Source organism: Geotrypetes seraphini, chromosome 5, assembly GCF_902459505.1.
Source record: "Geotrypetes seraphini chromosome 5, aGeoSer1.1, whole genome shotgun sequence".
Classification (NCBI taxonomy): Eukaryota; Metazoa; Chordata; class Amphibia; order Gymnophiona; family Dermophiidae; genus Geotrypetes; species Geotrypetes seraphini.
Window position 1 is genome coordinate 116,653,213 of NC_047088.1, and position 22,667 is coordinate 116,675,879.

The window sequence follows — 22,667 nt, forward strand, 5'->3', positions numbered from 1 at the left end:
CCGCCCGACTCTCCTTTCGCCCGCCCCGACTCTCCTCTGGCCACCCCGACTCTCCTCTCCCCCTTGAAGTCCTGTCCCCACCCTGAAAGCCTGATGCCCCCCCCGACGTCCGATTCACCCCCCGTAGGACCGCTCGCACCCCCACCCCGAAGGACTGCTCGCACGCACCCGCACCCCCACCCCGAAGGACCGCTCGCACGCACTCCCACCCGCACCCCCACCCTGAAGGACCGCTCGCACCCCCACAGCCTCCCGACCCCCCCCCATCATGTAGACGCTCCTACCGGTGTCCTGCTGCTTCCTCTTGGCGGTCCCGGCCCTTCTGTGAGCCCTGCGCCTGCGCTGATTCCTCTTCCGGAGGTCCCGCAAAGTTGGCAAAGGTGACCTCCAGCACCCCAGCTGTGCCTGATTCCCATAACTTGCAGATAGACAGCCAGCCTGGTTACCAGGCTCGTTCAGGCTTCTCCATCTCTACTCCCCCATCATCCTGCAGGGATTGTTGCTTGTTATAAATGTTTTATGGCTTTCCAGGGTGCCTTGCATATGTGAAGTCATACAGCACTGATAACAGCTCAGCAGAACCTTGGAGAAGTATCCTCCCAGCAGGGAATGGAGACAAGAACTTTGCAGCAAAGGCCAGCTGGGTTAGCATTTCAAATGATACATGTGTTCACATACAGCAAGGTACAGGCTGTTCCATCTGAAAGGAAAGCTGGTTTAGGCTATGGGAAAATATAGGTTAAGAATGTCTGTAGTGTCCAGCATACACAAGTCAGGCCAGTATGTCCAGTTTATCCATCTCATTCCCCTCTTGGCAGGCTGAAGAACTGCAAGCTGAGGGCCGCCACACAAAGGGTGGCAGAGAGAGAGGAAGAAACAAAGGCGTGGAGGAGGGGCAGCCCTCCCAATTATCTATCTAAACTGAACAACAGTACATGCCAGAGCTAGAGGATGTAGGCACAAAAGGCAAACAGTAGAACAATAAAAAACACAGGGCAAATGCAGATGCACAGTACAGAACAGGCATAGAACTCAGAACTGTGATTCGTTGTACACAGCATGAAAATTGGGATGGCACAAGGTTAGCAATCAATACAACACATGGGTCATTGCTAAGTAAAGACCAGCAGCGAGACTCATTAATAATATGAGAACCAGACTATAGGAACCTATTAAAGCAATAAATACATATTTGAAATGTGTTTCTTTCAAGTGGAAATATAAGAGGCAAGCAATCAAAAGAAAAAGAAAGCATTAAAAAGAAACTAATGATGTGGCAGGAAAGAATAACGGGGTAACTTAAAAAGATAATACAGGATAAAATAATGAGTCCTCATGGAAATAATGTCCTGAGCCAAAACTGAAGAAAATATAAAGTCCAGCAAAATGTCAGAACAGGCATAAACAAAACATGGGAGAGAAAGTGTCCAAAAAATTAAAAGTTCAGGATGTGGCGTTGCAAGTTTAGCAGTCTCTTTAAACTGGTAAGGTGCATACTCGGAATGAAAGGTGTCGGCACATATAGGGAGGGACACACCGGCTTGAAAGAAGTCCAGGCATTATTATCCAGCAGCCGAAGCCCAGTGAAGTGATTCAAAGAAAGAGAGAGAGAACATGTTGCCTGTACTGAGGGTGGCAACAAGTGACAAAAATAATTCATTTATTGGTCATAAGTATGGCAAGAGAGAAACAATATTCAAGTACACAATATTCATAAGAGGACATGCACTAAGGACAGTACTGGGCAGACTTGCACGGTCTGTGTCTGTATATGGCCATTTGGTGGAGGATGGGCTGGGAAGGGTTTCAATGGCTAGGAGGGTGTAGATGGGCTGGAGTAAATCTTAACAGAGATGTCGGCAGTTGGAACCCAAACACAGTACCGGGTAAAGCTTTGGATTCTTGTCCAGAAATAGCTAAGAAGAAAAAATTAAAATTGAATCAGGTTGGGCAGACTGGATGGGCCATTCGGGTCTTTATCTGCCGTCATCTACTATGTTACTATGTGATATGGTTTAGTGGGTAGTGCACAACTAGTAAGGCATTCAAGAGAGACTATAAGGATAAACTCAGTGTAGTGCACAGAAAAATACCAATATGTCTATAGAACCTTTGTCTAAATAAGATAACCCCTAACTAAGCAGTGCTCAGGCCATGAAAACAAAAAATAAAAAGGTATTGTGCAATTTAGATAGGAAAAAACCCCAAAAATGCAAAAATGGGGATAAAAACTCCAAAAATGGCCAATGGTATATTTGGTTTCCCCGGGGTACCCCACAAACCAAACTCGACAGACAACACAAAGATTACATGGCACAAACAAACATAGAGCTCCGGAGGCCTTAAACTTTCTTCCATGCGTCAAGGATTCAGGGCTGAACTTAAATCTGCAAAGAAACACAGTTATACAAAAGGAAGAAGAAAAACAACAGCATAGAACCAGACATATTGGTGTCCACACATTAGTAAAATAAATTTCTATGTAATACATGGCACAGTAATCAGAAAAGGCATAATCAAATGGTCTGGAGTCTAAATGTAGGCTAGAACTTCTGAAAGAAAAAACAAAAATTTTAGTCTTCATTCAAGTCACACAGTCATAAGAGATAGTAAATCAGTTCCCAACAAGCTGCATCTCCCAGACCTGTAAAAGAGATGGGTATAGTTTACTGTAAAACAAAACAAAACAAAAAATGAAACACTACAAAAATGCTAATTCAGAGCCACTGGGCTTAACAGAGTAAATTATTAAATGAGACGTTCCACTAGAACATAGGAATTAGTGTCAATTTATAGTTGCTTTATTCAGTTCCTACCCCAAAGAGCTTACTTGCAAAAATTTAAACTAGACTTCAGCTCACGACTCCACCCCTGTGTTTATCCTTGACTTCCATTTTCAGAAAAATATGGGTACTTAACCTCTATCTTTGTTAGTCTTTTATTTTAAATTTCCTAGGTTAATTTTAAAAATACTTTATAAGCCATGCAGGGGAACAAAAATTCCTATTCAGAACTAATTAGAACACTGGGATAGAAATACAAAGGCAGGGTTTTGCCTAACACAAACCCCACATGCATGCTGAATCGCTGTACTTGCACTCACAAAGCAATCTCTCTTTTAAGAATGGTATCTAGTTTTAGAATAAATCTTTTTCTGTTCACAAAAGACAAACTGTCTCTTGTTTTTTCCCAACACTACCTCGGCTCCTGCTTTCACATACTCATACCTTCATAAAACGTGCTATATAAACCAGCAGGCACTCTTTTACAACTGCCAGAACACGTAAACTATCTTGCTCAACTCTCTTTAAATCACTCACTTCCAGTAACAAATCCACTTCACTCAGGATCAAACTCTAGTTCCTTATTGCTTGACAAAATTACTTGTCTAAAATCATATTCCTTATTCTCTTTCATCTGTGCAAAACCCACATTCTTAATTCTTTCTAGACCCACATCCATTTTCTTTCCCCTCTTATAACTTTTAAAAATAAAGGAACAAGAGAAATATATTCTCTAAAGTCTATACCAAGTTCGGCTCGTAGGCTGCAACCAGCTTTTGAAACACTTGAAAAAGTTCAGCCAAAGTATCTCCATTGTTCTCAACACAGCAGGGGTCACTCAAACATGCAAGGCTCTCCTGGGCTTCAGTGTACTGCATTTAGCTTAATCAGAGGCATTTAAAATAATATATTCAGACTACATAATCTTTCGTTGTCCTGCTACATCGAAATCAAATTTAAACTGCATGCATAAAATGAAATTCTCGTGCCTTACTAAACTACAAATTCACAATAAAACATTTTCATATGCAAACAGACTGGCTCCGAGACTTTTCAAACAAAAAAAAGAAGAATCCTTTGCTCTAATACAGCACACATGCCCTCAGCCATGCAAAATTCTGTTTATCCTACATACTGCCAGTAAAGTTTAATCAGAGCGGCTATATGAGCCCCTCCGGGTCCATATATTCTCACATTGCAAGCTATTACATTTTTAAAATTCCTCAACTCGCTAATATTTAAGCATGAACTTTTTTCCCTTTTTCCCCCACTCTGTCTCGCATTCTCTAGCGTAAAGTGGGAAGCGAGATAAGACTCCTAAGGATTTATGACATAGGCAAATAGATTACACATACAAAAACAGTTAAGTCTGGTTGCTAATTATGTTGAACCCTGTTTTCCACAGTAACACATCTGGAATTTGGCTCATACAAACTCTCAGAAATCTATTAATACATCCCTTTAATGGGCAGAGAGAGAAATATCCAAAAAGCATGCATATGTAAAGAATTTACATTTACAGTCGGCTGGCCACACCTTCCATAAAATGTACCTTCACTGTACGGGACAATCCTAAGCTACAATTTTAGCCCCCATGCCACCTCCCATCTCTGTTTAAGGCATCGTCTCAAATTATTTTCTCCTAACATCCCCTCTCCCGCGAGGGTTTCATGGGCAGATGTTCACCTCTTTGCAATCCCCTTTGTTTTTCAACAGGAAACATTTCTAGCTTCCTTAGTGTTGCATGCAATTCTCCTACTAATTTTCATTTGCTTCCTATAATACTGGACACACTGTCATTATCACTGCAGGATCTTCTCTAAGGGGCTTTTCCAGAGGATTGCTGTCTGGGGAGGTCTCTCACTTCTGCTTTACTCCCCATTTTGTCCCCTTGAGCCACCCGCATTCAACAGAAATATTTTGCTTCGTCCATCTCTGGCCACGCCCTTCGCAGGACAATGGAAACGCAAATAAGGACTCCCTCTCACTTCGTGCCCCTGGCACATCTCATACACACACAATTGCAGGGTGCTCACAGAAAAAACTCAGTCCAGATCTTGACTCAACCCTATTCTTTCCCCTAATATATATGTACATACAGTATATATACAAATGTACAACAATGTCTACTGACTTTCCCTATTACTAACCTGACGTCTAATATATAAAAATTAAAATGAAAGGTTGTACTTACAGTTTGTACAGTATTAATTCCGTAGGGTCTCTGTGTGACTAGAAATATATATTTTGTGGAGTTTTAGCGTCCAATTATGGCACAACAGGTGGACCACGATGTGGCCTCCAGTCCATGCCACAACTGGCCTCCCCAAAAAAACTCCTCCAGCACCAAGGCGACATACGCCCCCTGAACGTGTTTCTCTTTGGAGTTCACCAGAACACCTGAAAAAATAATATCTGTTAATCACGCAAGTGCGTGAAACCCACGTGCACGATCAAGTCGGGGTCACACTGAAGTAAATGCTGCTTAGTTTACCTCATTGGAATGACTACGAGACGGCATTGTATCTTCCAAAACAGACAATATTTTTATTGTTAGTATAAAGACTTACAAAATTACAGTGGCAAAGGCATAACAGAAGAAATATATTGTCAGTTCAGAATATGCATTGGAGAGTAGAACTTACACCCATATACCGAACAGGGGGCTAGCGCAACCGCTGGCATAAGCAAGTAAATCTCTCTGGCTCTACCTGTGATGCATGGTTTTTTATACAGATAAATTCTTCCTTCGTTCCAAAAAGCACATCCCCGAACTCTGGTCATGTACTTCCCTATTGGTACAAAAATAGAAACATAGAAACATAGAAAGATGACGGCAGAAAAGGGCTACAGCCCATCAAGTCTGCCCACTCTTCTGACCCACCCCATCAAGTCTGAGTGCTAATGACCCAGATCCTTAGCTCGACCCCCATAGGGATCCCACGTGGATGTCCCATTTATTCTTAAAGTCTAGCACGCTGGTGGCCTCGACCACCTGCACTGGAAGTACCTAACTACTCCTCCCCCCAGTCCACACCTCTCTCACTTCTCCCCCCCAGGAGGGGGGCCCGAGCAGAAATAGAGAATTCTTCATGAACTTTCTTCCTCCAGCTCTGAGATCCTTATCACCTTGCAGATGCTAATTTGTGGTTTTACAACGCTGTACATCTTCAGGATGGTACGACCTTGTAAATAGTCTTATGCAGAAAGTTGACAAAGGTGACCTCCAGCACCCCAGCTGTGCCTGATTCCCATAACTTGCAGATAGACAGCCAGCCTGGTTACCAGGCTCGTTCAGGCTTCTCCATCTCTACTCCCCCATCATCCTGCAGGGATTGTTGCTTGTTATAAATGTTTTATGGCTTTCCAGGGTGCCTTGCATATGTGAAGTCATACAGCACTGATAACAGCTCAGCAGAACCTTGGAGAAGTATCCTCCCAGCAGGGAAAGGAGACAAGAACTTTGCAGCAAAGGCCAGTTGGGTTAGCATTTCAAAGGATACATGTGTTCACAGACAGCAAGGTACAGACTGTTCCATCTGAAAGGAAAGCTGGTTTAGGCTATGGGAAAATATAGGTTAAAAATGTCTGTAGTGTCCAGCATACACAAGTGAGGCCAGTATGTCCAGGTTATCCATCTCATTATCTTCTGTTTTGGACTATCTTTTGCACTTATCCGATTCTGGCCTCAAAACTACATCTATACGAGTCCATCTCAGTGCAATTGCGGCTTTCTATCAGCCTATTGAAGGGAAACCCCTCTCTGCTCATCTGGTGGTTTCCAGATTTATGAAAGGACTTTTTAATGTCAAACCTCCTCTCAAACCGCCTCCTGTGGTTTGGGACCTCAATGTTGTCCTTACTCAACTCATGAAGCCTCCATTTGAACCAATTGATAAGGCTCATCTGAAGTATCTCACTTGGAAAGTGGTGTTTCTCATTGCCCTCACTTCTGCTCGACGAGTCAGTGAGCTGCAAGCTTTAGTTACTGACCCACCATTCACGGTGTTCCATCATGACAAAGTTGTTCTTCGTACTCATCCGAAATTCCTACCTAAAGTGATCTCAGAATTTCATCTCAACCAATCCATTGTTCTTCCAGTGTTTTTCCAAAGCCTCATTCTCACCCTGGACATACTCTGGGCTGTAAACGTGCTTTGGCCTTCTACTTGGAACGCACCAAACCACACAGAACTGCTCTTCAACTTTTTGTTTCCTTTGATCCAAATAAGTTGGGCCATCCTATTTCTAAGCGTACCATCTCCAACTGGATGGCGGCTTGTATCTCTTTCTACTATTCCCAGGCTGGATTACTACTTCACAGTAAAGTCACAGCCCATAAAGTCAGAGCAATGGCAGCTTCAGTAGCTTTCCTCAGATCTACACCTATTGAGGAAATTTGTAGAGCTGCTATTTGGTCCTCGGTTCATACCTTCACTTCTCACGATTGTCTGGATACTTTCTCCAGATGGGATGGACAGTTTGGCCAAACAGTATTACAAAATTTATTCTCCTAAATTGCCAACACTCCCACCATCCCATTCTGGTTAGCTTGGAGGTCACACATATGTGAGAATACCTGCCTGCTTGTCCTGGGATAAAGCACAGTTACTTACTGTAACAGGTGTTATCCAGGGACCAGCAGGCAGCTATTCTCACAACCCACCCACCTCCCCTAGTTGGCTTCTCTGCTAGCTATCTGAACTGAGGAGACATGCCCTATGCTGGGCGGGAAGGCACTTGCGCATGCGCGGTGCGGGCGACTGAAACTTCGAGTTTCTTCAAGCAAGTCTGCTTGTGAGGTGTCCGCATCTGGGCTCCGTCGATGACGTCACCCATATGTGAGAATAGCTGCCTGCTGTCTGGATAACACCTGTTACGGTAAATAACTGTGCTCCTTGTCAGCTCACATTTGATTTAATTATTGAAACATTGGTTGCCAGTATTTGCATTTTCATTTATGTAAGCACTATTGCTGCTGTGAAAGTCCTTTTTTTTAACCCAATATCCATTTTAGTTTATTTTTTGGGGTGTTAATTTTTTTCTTCATTTGAGTTTTTGCCATTAACAAGTCATTTGATTTTTCTATGGCTATTTTCTTTTTTTCCCCATATCTTTATTCATTTTAAAAACCAACATCAAGTGCAACATATTATCAAACAATGTACAAAATAAACAGCACTTAATTCCATCAAATGATATAATAAATACATGTCCTTTCCCCTCCCACCCACCCTTTCATTAAGTATAAAGACAATCAAGAGTAATACAAATGATAAAGACAAACAAAATTGCAATCAAATAATAAATTAAAGGCATATCACCCCCCCGATCCTGGATGTGTATAAACAAAGGGCTAAAACTAAGAATCAATTTTTCAAAAATTTTTCAATGGGTGCCAAACCTCCTTGAATTTCTTATAATGTCCCAATTGTATTGCACTCATACATTCTAATGTATAAGTTTGGCACAAGGATTCCCACCAAAAACTATAGTTTAACTTGTCCCAATTTTTCCAATTTTTCAAAATAAGCTGTATGGCAACTCCCATCATGATGAGAAGTAGTCTATTGTTATATGGAGTTATTGGACTCTTGGCCTTCAATAACATTCCAAACAGCATCACGTTATACGTCAATGCCAAAGGAACTTCCAGTATTCTATTTTAAGTATCAAGGGACAAAAGAAGAGCAGATGATCCAGTGTCCCTATATCGAGATGACAGTGCCAGTATCTATTTGACTTAGAACTATCTAATTTTTGTAATCTAACAGGGGTCCAAAAACTTATATGCAACAAAAAAAACCATGTTTGTCTCATAGATGCTGACACTGTACATTTCATCCTCCAAGTCCAAATTTGTGGCCATTGAGACGCAGAAATCTGCTGCTTTATTTCAATGCTCCAAATGGCTATTTTCAAAATATGTCACATAAAATAGTTTTCAGTAGCTTTAAGAAGTGTTCTGGTTGTAGCCACTGAAAAAATGTAGACGGGGGAAGACAATATCGAGTTCTTAGGATATCATAAGGTATCCAATTGCTGCCATCATATAAATGACCTAAGTATGCCCGCAGACTTCCAACGTTTCCAATTTACGGTGTTGTTCTGAATTTGTATAAAAGGATTGTTCCAAATCGGAATATGTAATGAACTGTCCCATTTATGAGGTAAAAGTTTGTTCATTGTGTTTATAGCAGCCATGGTGGCCTCTAGCACAAAATCCTTATGAGTCAAAAATCCCGAAGATGAGACAAAGGCCAGTGATGGAAGTGAAGTCCACTTATATTTTTCTATATCAAAAGTTATCCAAATATTATCATCCCTCACATTAGTATCATGCAAAATCCATTTAGCCCCTTGTCTAAGTAGGAAGGCATAGTGGCAATCCAAAAAATTAGGAAAATTAGTACCACCCTCGCATTTGGGCAATTTTAATCTGTTTAGTGCAATTCTAGGAGTCTTATTATTTCACAGAAATTTGGTTAGCAATTGATCTACTCTTTTGTAGAATGATGGAGGAAATAAAACTGGTAACATATTTAGGGGATATAGGATTTTTGGAGCTATCATCATCTTAATCGTTTCCATTCGACCCCACCAAGACAGATTTAAGGGACTCCACCTAGCAGTGAGCGTAGTAATCATATGTATTATATCTTCCATTGCAAACTTAATAGTATCCTCAATCGTAGGTCCGAAATGTATTCCTAAATATTTAAGTTTTACTTGAGACCACTGAAAATTATGATCTGTAATAGTATTTTGTAATACATGTTTATTTAGTGGGAGCAATTCTGTCTTAGAAGTGTTGAGTGTGTAACCTGAGTTTTGGGAATAAGAACTTATTATGCGTAACAAACTTGACAACGAGTTAGGATCAGTATAGATTAGCACATCATCCGCATATGCAGAAAGTTTTATTTCAGTAGATCCACATCTAATACCCATTATTTCAGGAGATTGACGAATACTAATAAGTAAAGGCTCTAGCGCTAAATTAAATAGTAATGGGGATAATGGACATCCTTGTCGGGTACCACGTGTGGGGTAAAACAATTCCGAATTTAATCCATTAATTCTGACAGTGGTAGAGGGTTTAGTGTATAACATCCGTACCATTGATATAAATTTATTAGAAAACCCAAACTAAGACATTGTTTGAAATAGAAAATCCCATTCAACCCGGTCAAATGCTTTTTCAGCATCAAGCGCCAAAGCCAGGAAGGGATGGGATGAATGCTGGGCAATTTGAATAATTGAAGTGAACAGTCTGGTGTTATCACTGGCAAGTCTACCTTGCATGAATCCATTCTGTTCTTTACCTATCAATGCAGGTAATACTTTTTGAATTCTATTAGCTAAAATTTTTGCATATATTTTTGCGTCTACATTAATTAGGGAGAGTGGTCTATAATTCTGTATTTTCAACGGATCCTTCCCTGGCTTGGGTAACACTATTATGGACGCTTCAGTAAAAGTTCCCCTAATATCCTCCGTGTCATAGTAATAATTAAACAGCTGGCATAACTGAGGTGCTAATATATCTTGAAATGTAGAATAAAATTCGACTGTGTACCCATCTGGTCCCGGGGATTTTTTCTTAGCCATCAAAGACAGAGATGCTATAATGTCGTGCCCGGTAATCTGAGCTTCTAAGTGATCGTTATGTTCTGAGTTTAATTGTGGTCTTTGAAGAGACAATGTCAAAAATACTTTCGGGTCAGAGTGAGACCTTTCTGTAGCGTATAAAGCTTCATAAAATAATTTAAAGTGTTGAATGATTAGTTTGGGGTCTGTATGTTTAGTGCCTTTGTCATCTAAAATAGCATAAATATAGGATTTCTCCTCGCGCATCTTTAAATATTGAGCTAATAAATGTCCGCTTCTATTGTTTGAACTATGATAAGACGCGGATTGCATGAATAACGTGTTCCCAGCCTGAGAACTTAACGTTAAATTATATTTTAATCTATATTCTCTTAGTTGCTGTAACAGCTGCATATTTGTTGGATTCAGTTGATGTAAGATCTCAAATTTTCTAATCTCAGATGTTTGATCAATAAGGGATTTTTGGGTGCTTTTTTTTATTCTTGCTTGATATGCAATTATACAGCCTCTAATATATGCTTTACATGCGTCCCATAATGTTACTCTGTCAACTTGTACAGTATCATTCACCTCAAAGTATTCAATTAAAGCATTCCTTATGTGAGTAGTGAACTGTGGATCTTCTAGCAATGTATTGTTAAATCTCCATGTAGATGAAGTCTGTCTAGGTAATAGATTGTCCAAGTGTATTTCTATAGCAGCGTGATCTGAAATCGATATCTCATTAATCATTGCACTTATTAAACATGGAGTTAAACACTTACTTATGAGAAAATAATCTATTCGAGAGTAGGAGTTATGGGGTGGAGAATAGAAAGAGTACTGCATCTCCATCTGATGTAGAAATCTCCAAGAATCTATTAAATTTAACTGAGACAACATATTGTGTAAGCTATGCCAGGCCTTCGTGATTCTATAAGGTACAGTGGATTTCCGATCAAGTGATGGTTCTAAAACTAAATTAAAATCCCCAGCTATAACGTAAGCTTGGGCATGCTCTGCCAGGGCTAGTGAAGCGAGGGTATCAAAGAATAACGGATCATCAATGTTCGGGGCATAAATATTGAATATTACTATAATGTATTGTACCACTTGAATCTTTACCATATTCCATCTTCCCTCTAAATCGTTTTTATGTGAGAGTATATTTAGATTTTGACATGACTTAATCAACATTGCAGTACCATTTTTCTTGTTTACCGCTGGCGAATAATAAACATCTTTTGCCCAAGGAACTTTTAATTTTTGACTTTCAACATCTGTTAAATGTGTTTCTTGAAATAATAATATATCCGGAGATTTGCGAGAAGCATATGTTAGTATCTTCTTTCTCTTAATTGGATTGTTAAAACCCTTTACATTTAGAGAAAGTAATCTCAATGGCATAAGAGTGGAAGTATCTGTTGTTTTAAGCTGCCGTAGCCCCTGGACCAATCAGGCCTTATGAATAGCGGGTCCGCCCATCCCTACTAAGTCTAAGGTCTGATTGGCCAATCAGACCTTAGACTTAGTAGGGATGGGCGGACCCGCTATTCCTAAGGCCTGATTGGTCCAGGCTTCTAGAGCCTGGGCCAATCAGACCTTAGGCTTCGGCGGGAAGGGGCGGGCCCGCCTCATTTCGATGAGGCGTGCCTGCTTGCTCGACGTGCAAGACCCATCTGTAAGAACAGGTTTGGTGGAGTGGGGGTTGTTAGCGCTGGGGGGGGGTGCGTCTTCGGGCAGGAGGGATTGGGCACCCTCCTGCCAGCGACCGATATTGTCGGGGGGGGGATCGGTAATGTCGGGGGGGGGGGGGCGGTCGGTAGTGTCGGGGGGGGGGGGGGCGGTCGGTAGTGTCGGGGGGGTGCGTCTTCGGGCAGGAGGGTTTGGGCACCCTCCTGCCAGTGATCGGTCAGGGGCCACGGCCCGCTATACTTATAGCGGCAGAGAGATCCCTTGCCGCAATAAGTGTAGCGGGCCGTGTCTAATCTAACCCGATTCTCTAACCCGCGTCTGTAACATGGACGCCGGTTACAGAATCGGGGTTTAGTTTAGGCCGATTCTGAATAGGACGCCTCTCCCGGGCGTCCTATACAGAATCAGGGCCTAGGTGTCTTGCGGGCCTCGCCTTCAATATAAGCGGCCTGCCTGGGGAGCATTTTTTTTTTAAAAAACGTGCATCCCGATTGGCTGATTAGACAGCTGTAGGACGCCTACAGCTGCCTAAAATCGGGACGCACTTTTAGAGAATCTGGGCCTGAGTGTCTCAATCACCCTTTATTTTGAATGTTGATAGAGGCCATAGAGATTAATCAATATCTGATTCCCTCCTAAAGAAGAGGAAGAATTTATTGGCAACCTTGTTGGCACTAAGGGATAAAGAAACTGAAGATCAGGCAGAGGCATTGAACCATTAAAAATTGTCTTTCAAAAAGTCACAGAGTTCCTAGAGGACATGAATGTTCTCCACCTCCCATCAATCCAAATTCCAGAGATATAGCACAGAAACAATAATTGCAAGTCGTCTTGGTAATCTTCATTCATGTCTTGACTAGGGAGATTGCACTCCTTATCTCTCCCAGTCAAGACACGAATGAAGATCACCAAGATTTAATTGACCATTCGTTCCTAGTCTAGCATCTGTCTGCAATAAACATCACTGGTGTGACTCTCGACTGATTTATCTCTCTCTTTTTTTTTTTTTTTCTATCCAATAGATCATTTGTGGTTTCCACTACTGCTTCTACCTCTGGTTGTTATTACCTTCCCTGTGGGGTTCCCCAGGGCTCAGTTCTTGCACCTCTTTTGTTCAACATCTTCCTGAGCCCCTTGCTTCTTTGTGGAAGGATTTAGGCCTTTCCACTTACTTCTTATTGACCTACAAATGCACTTACTCAGCTGCCTCTCACTATCTCTCTTCACTTATCTCCCCCTGTCTGTGCCTTTCTCTTCAACTGCCAACTCCAGACTCCGTCCCTTCTACCTTGCTGCACTGTATGCTTGGAACAAGCTGCCTGAATGCCTATGGCGGGCTCATGGCAGTGTTAAAGGCCCAGTTAAAAGCCCACTTCTTCGAGAGTATTTTTGACTCCTAACTCCTCTCACCTTAGGTTCTGCATCCCCAACCCATATGTCATGTCATGTCTGTCCAAGTTAAATTGTAAGCTCTTCTAAGCAGGGACAGTGTATAAATGTCAACATGTACAGCACTGCATATGCCTTTCAGTGCTATATAAGTGATAAATAGTAGTAGTAGATCATCTGTCTTGAATACTGCCTTTTAGTATCAAGTATTTAATAAATATAAACACATTTTTCCACTCAAAACTCACATAATATGAGTTCCATTACAAATAATCACCTTTAAATCCTGACTTGAGGTTTTAAGGGATGAGAGAATACTGTGACAGGTTGTTTTCCGCTTTCGTTTGAAAGGTAAATATTCAGATGAATGCTAACTGATGCTTTCTTTCCCTTTTTCCCTATAGACAAAAGATTTGAGCATAGCTGACCTACAAACCCATATTGAAAACTTTAGCATTCAGATGAAACAACTTCAAGAAACATTGCTTCGACAAGAAGAAGAGCTCAGCAGCAAGGCTAATCTGCGGGATCCAAGGAAGCATGTAAATAATGCTGAGGATTTTGCAAAGAATGTTTCACAAGCTACAGATAAACCAAAGAGCTTTATAGAAAATCTCATTAAACTGAGCCCATGGGGCTCACCAGAGCTGGTAAGGAAGCAAGACATAAACATGGAACATATATACAACTTCCAAGAAACCTTGCCTTTCTCAGAGGGTAGCATTGCCCTGGAAGCATTGCCTGCCAAATTCTTGGCACTTGAGGAAGATAAACTTCAAGGATACGTTGGCTCATTTATAAATGGAATCCAGTGTTCGAAAGATGGGCAAGACTTTGGAAACTTTTCCCTCTCTGGAAATACCTATTCTATTGCAGAGTCTCAGGATGCTGAAAAGATCCACCTGGTACAGTAATTGTTTATTTTCTTTGCATAAGTTATTTAATTTTACAGAAGATAGCAATGTAGGTATGCAAGCCAGCAAAAAAAATTGTTGTTAAAATTATAAGCAGGACAGCTGGACACTTGAAAATTTAGAGCAGGGATTCAAGTTGAAAACTTGTTTACTCTGTTGATGAGCAGAGTGTACTTAGCCACTTAAGGTGGTGACATCATCCCGTTACCATCAACATGGAAAAACTTTCTTGGAGATGAGAAACTAATGGAAAGTTTTCTATTTTTGGGCTGCATTTTTCTGCTGTACCATCTCCTGTTCACACCTTTTTTATCATTTGAGGATGAAAAAAATTTTATAGAAGAAAAAAAATAGAAGCTGAAAGCCCAAGAGTTCCCCCAACACTAGAACATAACGACCCTCCTTACCTTGAATGGTCTTATGAATGGGTAAGGGTAGGTGTTTATGTGCTAGAATCGTCACCCCACTCTGCCTACTATTATAAGCAGAGTAGCTCACATCTCCCACCCAGTCCCTACGCAGTTTCTCATGGTCGGCAGCAGACAAATGAGTTTCTTGTAGGAACGCTACATCAACATGATGCTGTTGAAGCCAAGTAAGAATTTTCTTGCGCTTCATTGGGGAGTGTATACCATCAACGTTAAGAATAGCAATAGTCAAATTAACCATATCTGCTGAGCAAAAAGAGCCACCACTGCACCCAGAGGGTAATGGAAATCAAACAGACCAAGAAGCAGACCCCCCAACTAGGTCCACTCCCCAGAAAAGTTAGAAAAAGAAACTGGATTGCTCCTGTAGCCCCCCCAGTCCCCATTCTGCCATCAGACCCACCCAAACCTACCCCAGCCCCCCATGTACCCCCTGCACCAAGCAATTACAGCCACACCACATACACACATACCCCCTCCCAAACCCCCCTCCCCCCGAAAGTCCCCCTTCAACTTCCACAACCCCATATCCAGAAGGACTAAATGCACCCACCCGCCCAACACCTCCCCATTCCCGTGCATGGAATATCAGCAACAAACCCCCCAAGAAACCCCACTTGCCCTAGGGCGGGCCCCATCCCGATCTCTGAACACCCCTCCAGGTTCTAACCCCCCCCTCAGTGTGAGATGAGGCAACCCAGGCCCTCTAGCCCCTAGCTACCTCCATAAAGCCCTGAACATGAACTTCTCAACGTCCCTTCCCAAAAAAACCAATATGCCAACGCATCTCTCCGGATCCCAAACCCCCCAGCATTCCGAGGACACCCCAGTCCTAGGCAAACCCAACAATCCCCCCTCAACTGTTTCAATAGCATGAAACCTCGAAGGGTGGTAGGCATAGGATCAGAAAAGTTCCTCATCAAAACAGACCAGAGCAGATTCCACTCTGAGCATAGGTCTTGCCACCCCCCAAACAAGCAACCCTTAAACAGGGGTAGGAAAGCCCAGGATCTCCCCACAGCGCAGGCCAAGGGAGAGAATATCAAAAGAAGAAAAGCAAAAGTATTAGAAATGCATACGAATACCAAGAATATACAGTCCGTAAATGCTGTCTCACTTCCAGCCGGTTGAGATCCATAACCACCGCCACATGCTAGGTCACAATAGGGTCCCATGTGCCTAGAAGGAGCGCATTGAGGCCTGCCACACAGCAAAGAGGGGGGGGAGGGAGACAAGGGAAGGGAGCACAGGATAACAATGTCCACAAAACCCTGCAGTCCATCAGTCTCTAAGGTCATAGAAAAATTATTAAAAAATAATTAAGAAAGGAGGAATCACTAGAAGAATAGAAAAAGTGTGAAAAAACAAGGAGAGAAAAGGTCAGAACGCCAAGTCCCATGGCAGATGTCAGCTTTCAGGAATGATCCATTCCTGGCTCCAGTCGACATGTCACCTGCCTTAGTGGGGATCCATAACAGCCACAGCGAAGAGTCACTCAGCGTGGTAGCCCTTCCAAAAAGACGCGGATGTCCTCCGGAGTAGTGAAGTAGAGCGCTCTGTTGTCTTGATGTACTCGGAGCTTAGCAGGGTACTGCAAGGCAAACCGAATTTGCTTCTGGTGGAGTTGGGTACAGTACGGTGCCAGCGCTCACCGCTGCTCTGATACCCGGATAGAATAGTCCTGGAACATTAGAAAGCGATGCCCTTCATAAGAGACCTGCCTTTCTCCCGAAACCGGGTCAGAAGCTGATATTTGTCTGCAAAATTGAGGATGTGAGTGATCACCAGTCTCAGCTGCTGTTCCCCTTTGTGGCGCGTCCCGATTCGGTGCACCCGTTCCACCAGCAAGGGTCCACCGCCGGTCTCCATTTCCAACTCGCGGGGCAGCCAAGTCGATATCAGGGAATGTAGCACCGATTCTGGAACATCAATAAGCCTGATATTATTTCAGTGGCTACTGTTCTTCCGCCCAGTCTTCCAACTTATGGCACCGCTCTTCCAGCGCCCGGGCCCCAGCCTCCAGCGCGACTGTGCTATCATCATGTGCCGACACCTGGTCTTCCACCTGCTGAAGTCGGGAGGCTTGCTGTTCTAGGGTGTCCTCAATGCCATCCACAGTGGTTTGCAGGCACGTGAGCTTGTCATCAAGAAAGCTGTGATATGCTTCTTAAGCTCCTCAAGTGCCTCAGCTTGTAGCAGGAGTACCAGGGAGCTAGGCCGCGCCCGCAAGGGAGGTGTTGGAGCCGCCATCTTGACTGGTGTTGCGGGGCCTCTCGGAAGCTTAGCAGGCTTCAAGGCATGAACAGGCATCCCTCGCAAGCCGCCGAGACACGGGCATCGGTGTGAAGCCCTGGAGGAGCTCCGAATGATCACTGGCACAAAAAGGCTGTTAGAAAGGAGTTTAGTAGAAAAAAAGCAGATTAAACGACAATGGGATCAAGAGAGGTGTGCAAGCACGGCTTCCTAGGTGAAGCGAATCACATGACCCCCCCAAATCTGTCTTTAACCTTAGGGCTTACAAATCATGATTTTTGTTGTCTAAGAACATAAGAATTGCCTCTGCTTGGTCAGACCAGTGGTCCATCGTGCCCAGCAGTCCGCTCACGGGCAGCCCTCTGGTCAAAGACCAGCACCCTAACTGAGACTAGCCCTACCTGCGTACGTTCTAGTTCAGCAGGAACTTGTCTAACTTTGTCTTGAATCCCTGGAGGGTGTTTCCCCACTATGACAGACTCTGGAAGAGCGTTCCAGTTTTCTGCCACTCTCTGGGTGAAGAAGTACTTCCTTATGTTCATACGGAATCTATCCCCTTTCAATTTTAGAGAGTGCCCTCTCGTTGTCCCTACCTTGAAGAGGGTGAACAACCTGTCCTTATCTACTAAGTCTAAGTCTATCCCCTTCAGTACCTTGAATGTTTCGATCATGTCCCCTCTCAATCTCCTCTGCTCAAGGGAGAAGAGGCCCAGTTTCTCTAATCTTTCGCTGTACAGCAACTCCTCAACCCCTTAACATCGCACCGAGCCTGCGGGGTAAAGATTCCTTTCTATTTAAAAAAGTTCATCGGGCCGCACCAGCTCTTTCAGGAGCCTGTTCCGAGGCGTGTGAGCTTCGCTCCGCCCCTCCCCCGAGCCAGCGGGGTACAGATTTAAACAACAGCGCCAACGGCGCGCGGCTTGTGTAGCGCCCTCACAGACCGAACCCAGCACACAACAAAACTAAACAGAGGCACATATCGGTTAGAAGCATGTACAATTGTTTGAGGCTTGCGTAATTACTAGATACAGGTTATCATCAGAGTCAGCTTACTTGTTAAGATATATGAGCAATTGTTAGGATGCGTGTGTAACTGCTAAGATGCATGAGTATAATTGTTAGATGCATATGAGGCGAGGAGGATGGCAGTTTGAGTGCAGAGCTCCTTTCCCTGGATATTCTCACTAAAGATTTTATAACTATTTAATCCCTTCAGTTTAACTAAAGTGATTTCAGATGGCTTCAAGAAAACAACTTACATTGGATACTGCATTTGCTACAGATGGGAAAAGTAAAAGACCAAAACCAAACTCTGTAACACCATCTAACACCATTCCAGCAGGGGAGAGCCGATGGAGGAGGGCTGCAGTCTGGCCATCGGACCAATGGTCGGCTCGGGGGCCCGTTCCAGCGGGGCACTCGACACTCTTCGCTCCTCCCCCATTCCAGCAGGGATGAGCCGATGGAAGAGGGCTGCAGTCCGGCCATCGGACCAACGGTCGGCTCGGGGGCCCGTTGCAGCGGGGCACCCGACACTGTCTTTGCTCCTCCCCCATTCCAGCAGGGGAGAGCCGACGGAGGAGGGCTGCAGTCCGGCCATCGGACCAACGGTCGGCTCGGGGGCCCGTTCCAGCGGGGCACCCGACACTGTCTTCGCTCCTCCCCCATTCCAGCAGGGGAGAGCCGACGGAGGAGGGCTGCAGTCCGGCCATCGGACCAACGGTTGGCTCGGGCTTGACTTCAGTTTTGACTGTTTTGATTTTATTTTCACTTCTTTTTAGTTTATGATATATTTTTTAATCTCACTTATTGTTTTACCACTTATTTTGTTTTATTTTATCATTCAAATTTCATTTAAATTTCCCCAGAATTCTATTGCTTCAACGGTTCTCCCTCTGCATCTATTCTTATCTCCCCTCTTTTTAACCTTTCAAATTCCTTTAGATAATTGTAATCTTATTAGTATGTTTATTTTCTTATTTTCTCCTCTATCTCTATTTTCTTTCTTTATTACTCTTCTAATTGTCATTTTTCCTGGTACTTTAGTTAGATTGTGAGCCTTCGGGACAGTAAGGGAATTTCTAAGTACCTATCTTACTTATAATTTTAATGCACCAATATATTCATTGTAACCTGTTCTGGGCTCTTTTGGGAGGACGGGCTAAAAAAAATCGAATAAATAAATAAATATGTAACTGTGTAGAGCAGGGGTGTCCAATGTCGGTCCTCGAGGGCCGCAATCCAGTCGGGTTTTCAGGATTTCCCCAATGAATATGCATGAGATCTATGTGCATGCACTGCTTTCAATGCATTTTCATTGGGGAAATCCTGAAAACCCGACTGGATTGCGGCCCTCGAGGACCGACATTGGACACCCCTGGTGTAGAGGCATGTATAACGATTAGAGGTATGTATACCTGTTAGAGACTAGTGCTACTACCAGAGTCAGATGCAGTTATCTAAGTCAGGGTATTCGTTAGAGAAAACTGTAATTGTTAAGAGGCATGTGCAAATCACCAGGATGCATGAGTAATTGTTAAGTTGCATGTGCAAGTGGCAACATGCATGTATAATCTGTCAGTGGTGTGTGTAACTATTAGATGCTTGGATTAGACACGAATAGGATCGCTAACCGTACATTCCAGTATAATCTCAAGCAGCCAACTCTCCCAACCCAAGTGAAAACCACTACAGCTTTAATCCTATAACAGGGGTCTCAAAGTCCCTCCTTGAGGGCCGCAATCCAGTCGGGTTTTCAGGATTTTCCTAATGAATATGCATGAGATCTATGTGCATGCACTGCTTTCAATGCATATTCATTGAGGAAATCCTGAAAACCCGACCGGATTGCGGCCCTCAAGGAGGGACTTTGAGATCCCTGTCCTATTAGAACCAGTGATCAGGAACTTCCCCTCATATAAACATTCCAACCCAACAAGAACAAAAAGGCAAAGATCCACCTCTCATACAAACGCCACTTACCTAATAGCAATGGCAGCCAGCACAGCTAAGCTCACACTGACCCTCTTACTGCTCGCCCTGCTCCTAACAAACTGGAAAACAGCAGGTTACCACATTCACCCAATCCCAACAGTGACAGCAGCATACAGACAATTCCAACCATCCAGGAAACCTCTCTCCCCCAGAAATCCTATACCCTGTCCATTGTCAACCCTCGAAAGCATCCCCCCCAATCTGGGGAAAAAGGCCACCTCTAAAACCCAAGACAACACCTCAAAAACCTTGGACACTTCCTAGGCAACTACTCCATCCAAAGATCACCTCCACTCCTCTCAAAAAATTTACCTCTTTAGCCTGCGCATACATGAACATAAGATCAATTAGCCCAAAGGCAGACCTACCGTATTTTCACGCATATAACGCATGCGTTATACACGATTTTTACAAACCGTGCATAACCGTGCGCGTTATACGTGTGAGCGCGTTTTACAACTTTTTTTTTTCAATCCAATTCGGCATCCCCCCTACGAACCGGCATCCTCCCCCCCCGCTCGCGTCACCCCCCCCCCGCGATCCTACATCCCCCCCAGCACCGATTGGGCACTGGCACCAGCACCAATGCACAGGATGTGCCAGTGCCAGTGCCCGAAGATCCTCCCTCGTTGGGTTGGGCTTGGCTGGGCGGTGCGGTGCGAGAGAGATCCTCCTTTCTGTGCCGGGCTGGACTAAGCTTTGAGCATTTGCGCATGCTCAAAGCCTTCTGGTCTCGCTCTCTCCGAGATTATCTCACCATTGCGCGATACAGTGGCAGGATGACTTCCTTCGTCCAGATCGTGATGCCCTTTTTAATGATAACTAGCATTTTGTTTGCTTTCCTTGAGGCTGTGGCACACTGTGCCGACGTCTTCAATGTTGTGTCTACCAATATTCCCAGGTCTCTTTCAAGGTTACTTACCCCGAGCAGTGATCCCCCCCATTTTGTAAGTGAACATTGGGTTCTTTTTCCCTACATGCATGACCTTGCATTTCCCTATGTTGAAGCTCATTTGCCACTTTTTGGCCCACTCTTCCAGTGTCGTCAGATCCTTTTGGAGATCTTCGCAGTCTTCCGTGGTTTTAACCCTGCTGTATAGTTTGGTGTCATCCGCAAATTTAATGACCTAACATTTTGTTCCTGCCTCCAGGTCGTTAATAAATATATTGAACAGGAGTGGTCCTAGCACCGACCCCTGCGGCACTTCGCTCATGACCCATTGCCAGTCTGAGTAATGTCCCTTTACTCCAACCCTCTGTTTCCTGTCTGCCAGCCAGTTTTTGATCCATCGGTGGACCTCCCCTTGCACCCCGTGGTTCCATAGCTTCTTAAGCAGTCTTTCGTGTGGCACCTTGTCGAAGGCTTTTTGAAAGTCAAGGTAAATGGTGTCTATGGATTCCCCTTTATCGACTAGGCTGTTTACCCCCTCAAAGAAGTATAATAAGTTTGTGAGGCATGACCTACCCTTGCAGAAGCCATGTTGACTCGACTTAAGCTGTCCATTGTTTTCGATGTGTTCACAGATGCTGTCCTTAATCAGCGCTTCCATCATCTTTCCCAGGACCGAGGTCAAGCTCACCGGCCTGTAGTTTCCTGGGTCACCCCTTGAACCCTTCTTGAAGATGGGCGTGACATTTGCTATTTTCCAGTCCTCCGGGATCTCCCCAGTTTTTAAGGATAGGTTGCATATTTGTCGAAGTGGCTCTGCTATTTCGTTCCTTAGTTCCATGAGTACCCTTGGGTGAATGCCGTCCGGACCTAGCGATTTGTCGCTCTTTAGCCTGTCTATCTGCCTGAGGACGTCCTCTTGGCTTACCTCTAGCTGGACCAGCTTATCCTCCTGATCTCCATTTACGATCTCTTCGGGTTCCGGAATGGTGGTTGTGTCCTCCCTCGTGAAGACTGACGTGAAGAACTCATTTAACTTGTCAGCTATCTCTTTTTCCTCTTTTACCACTCCCTTTCTGTCTCCATCATCCAAGGGTCCCACTTCCTCCCTTGCTGGTTGCTTCCCCTTGACATATCTGAAGAATGATTTGAAGTTTGTCTCTTCCCCCGCTAGTCTCTCTTCATATTCTCTTTTTGCTTTCCTAACCACTCGGTGACACTCCCTTTGGTGTTCTTTGTGCTCCTCTTGGTTGGCCTTTGTTTGGTCCTTTTTCCATTTTTTTAATGATGCTTTCTTGTCACTTATCGCCTTTTTCACTGCATTTGTTATCCACACTGGGTTTTTTGTTCTATTTTTTTTGCACCCCTTCCTGAACTTGGGGACGCACAGGTTCTGTGCTTCGTGCACCGTGCCCTTGAGTAGGGTCCAGGCTTTTTCTACAGACTCCATCTTCCTTGTGTTGCCGTTGAGTTTCTTTTCCACCATTTTCCTCATGGCATCATAATTCCCTTTTTTGAAGTTGAGTGATGTCATTGTGGTTCTTTTCACCTTCAATGATCCAATTTCTAGCCTGCACTGTATCGTGTTGTGATCGCTGTTTCCTAGTGGGGCTAGCACCGCCACCTCCTTTGCAGGTCCCCCTAGTCCGTTGAAGATTAGGTCAAGAGTGGCATCTCAGTCCCTCGTGGCCTCCAGGAATTTGGTCTCCCTCGTGCAGTTTGAGTGCCCGAT

General features: G+C 43.9%; 1 protein-coding gene across 15 annotated transcripts in view; it reads left to right on the top strand.

The window, feature by feature from the left end:
* Nucleotides 1-22,667, top strand: part of PCNT (pericentrin) — an 820,497-nt gene that overhangs the window by 108,295 nt on the left and 689,535 nt on the right. For 14 of the 15 annotated variants that reach the window (XR_004539480.1, XR_004539479.1, XR_004539483.1 and 11 more), the window contains one exon: nt 13,862-14,362. The exons of the other annotated variant lie outside the window; for it this stretch is intronic. Coding sequence is in view for 5 of the 14 variants with exons in the window: in XM_033944852.1 (XP_033800743.1) it covers nt 13,862-14,362 (501 nt within the window). In the remaining 9 variants the exon portion in view is untranslated. The remainder of the gene's footprint in view (nt 1-13,861; nt 14,363-22,667) is intronic. 15 annotated transcript variants of the gene reach the window in all.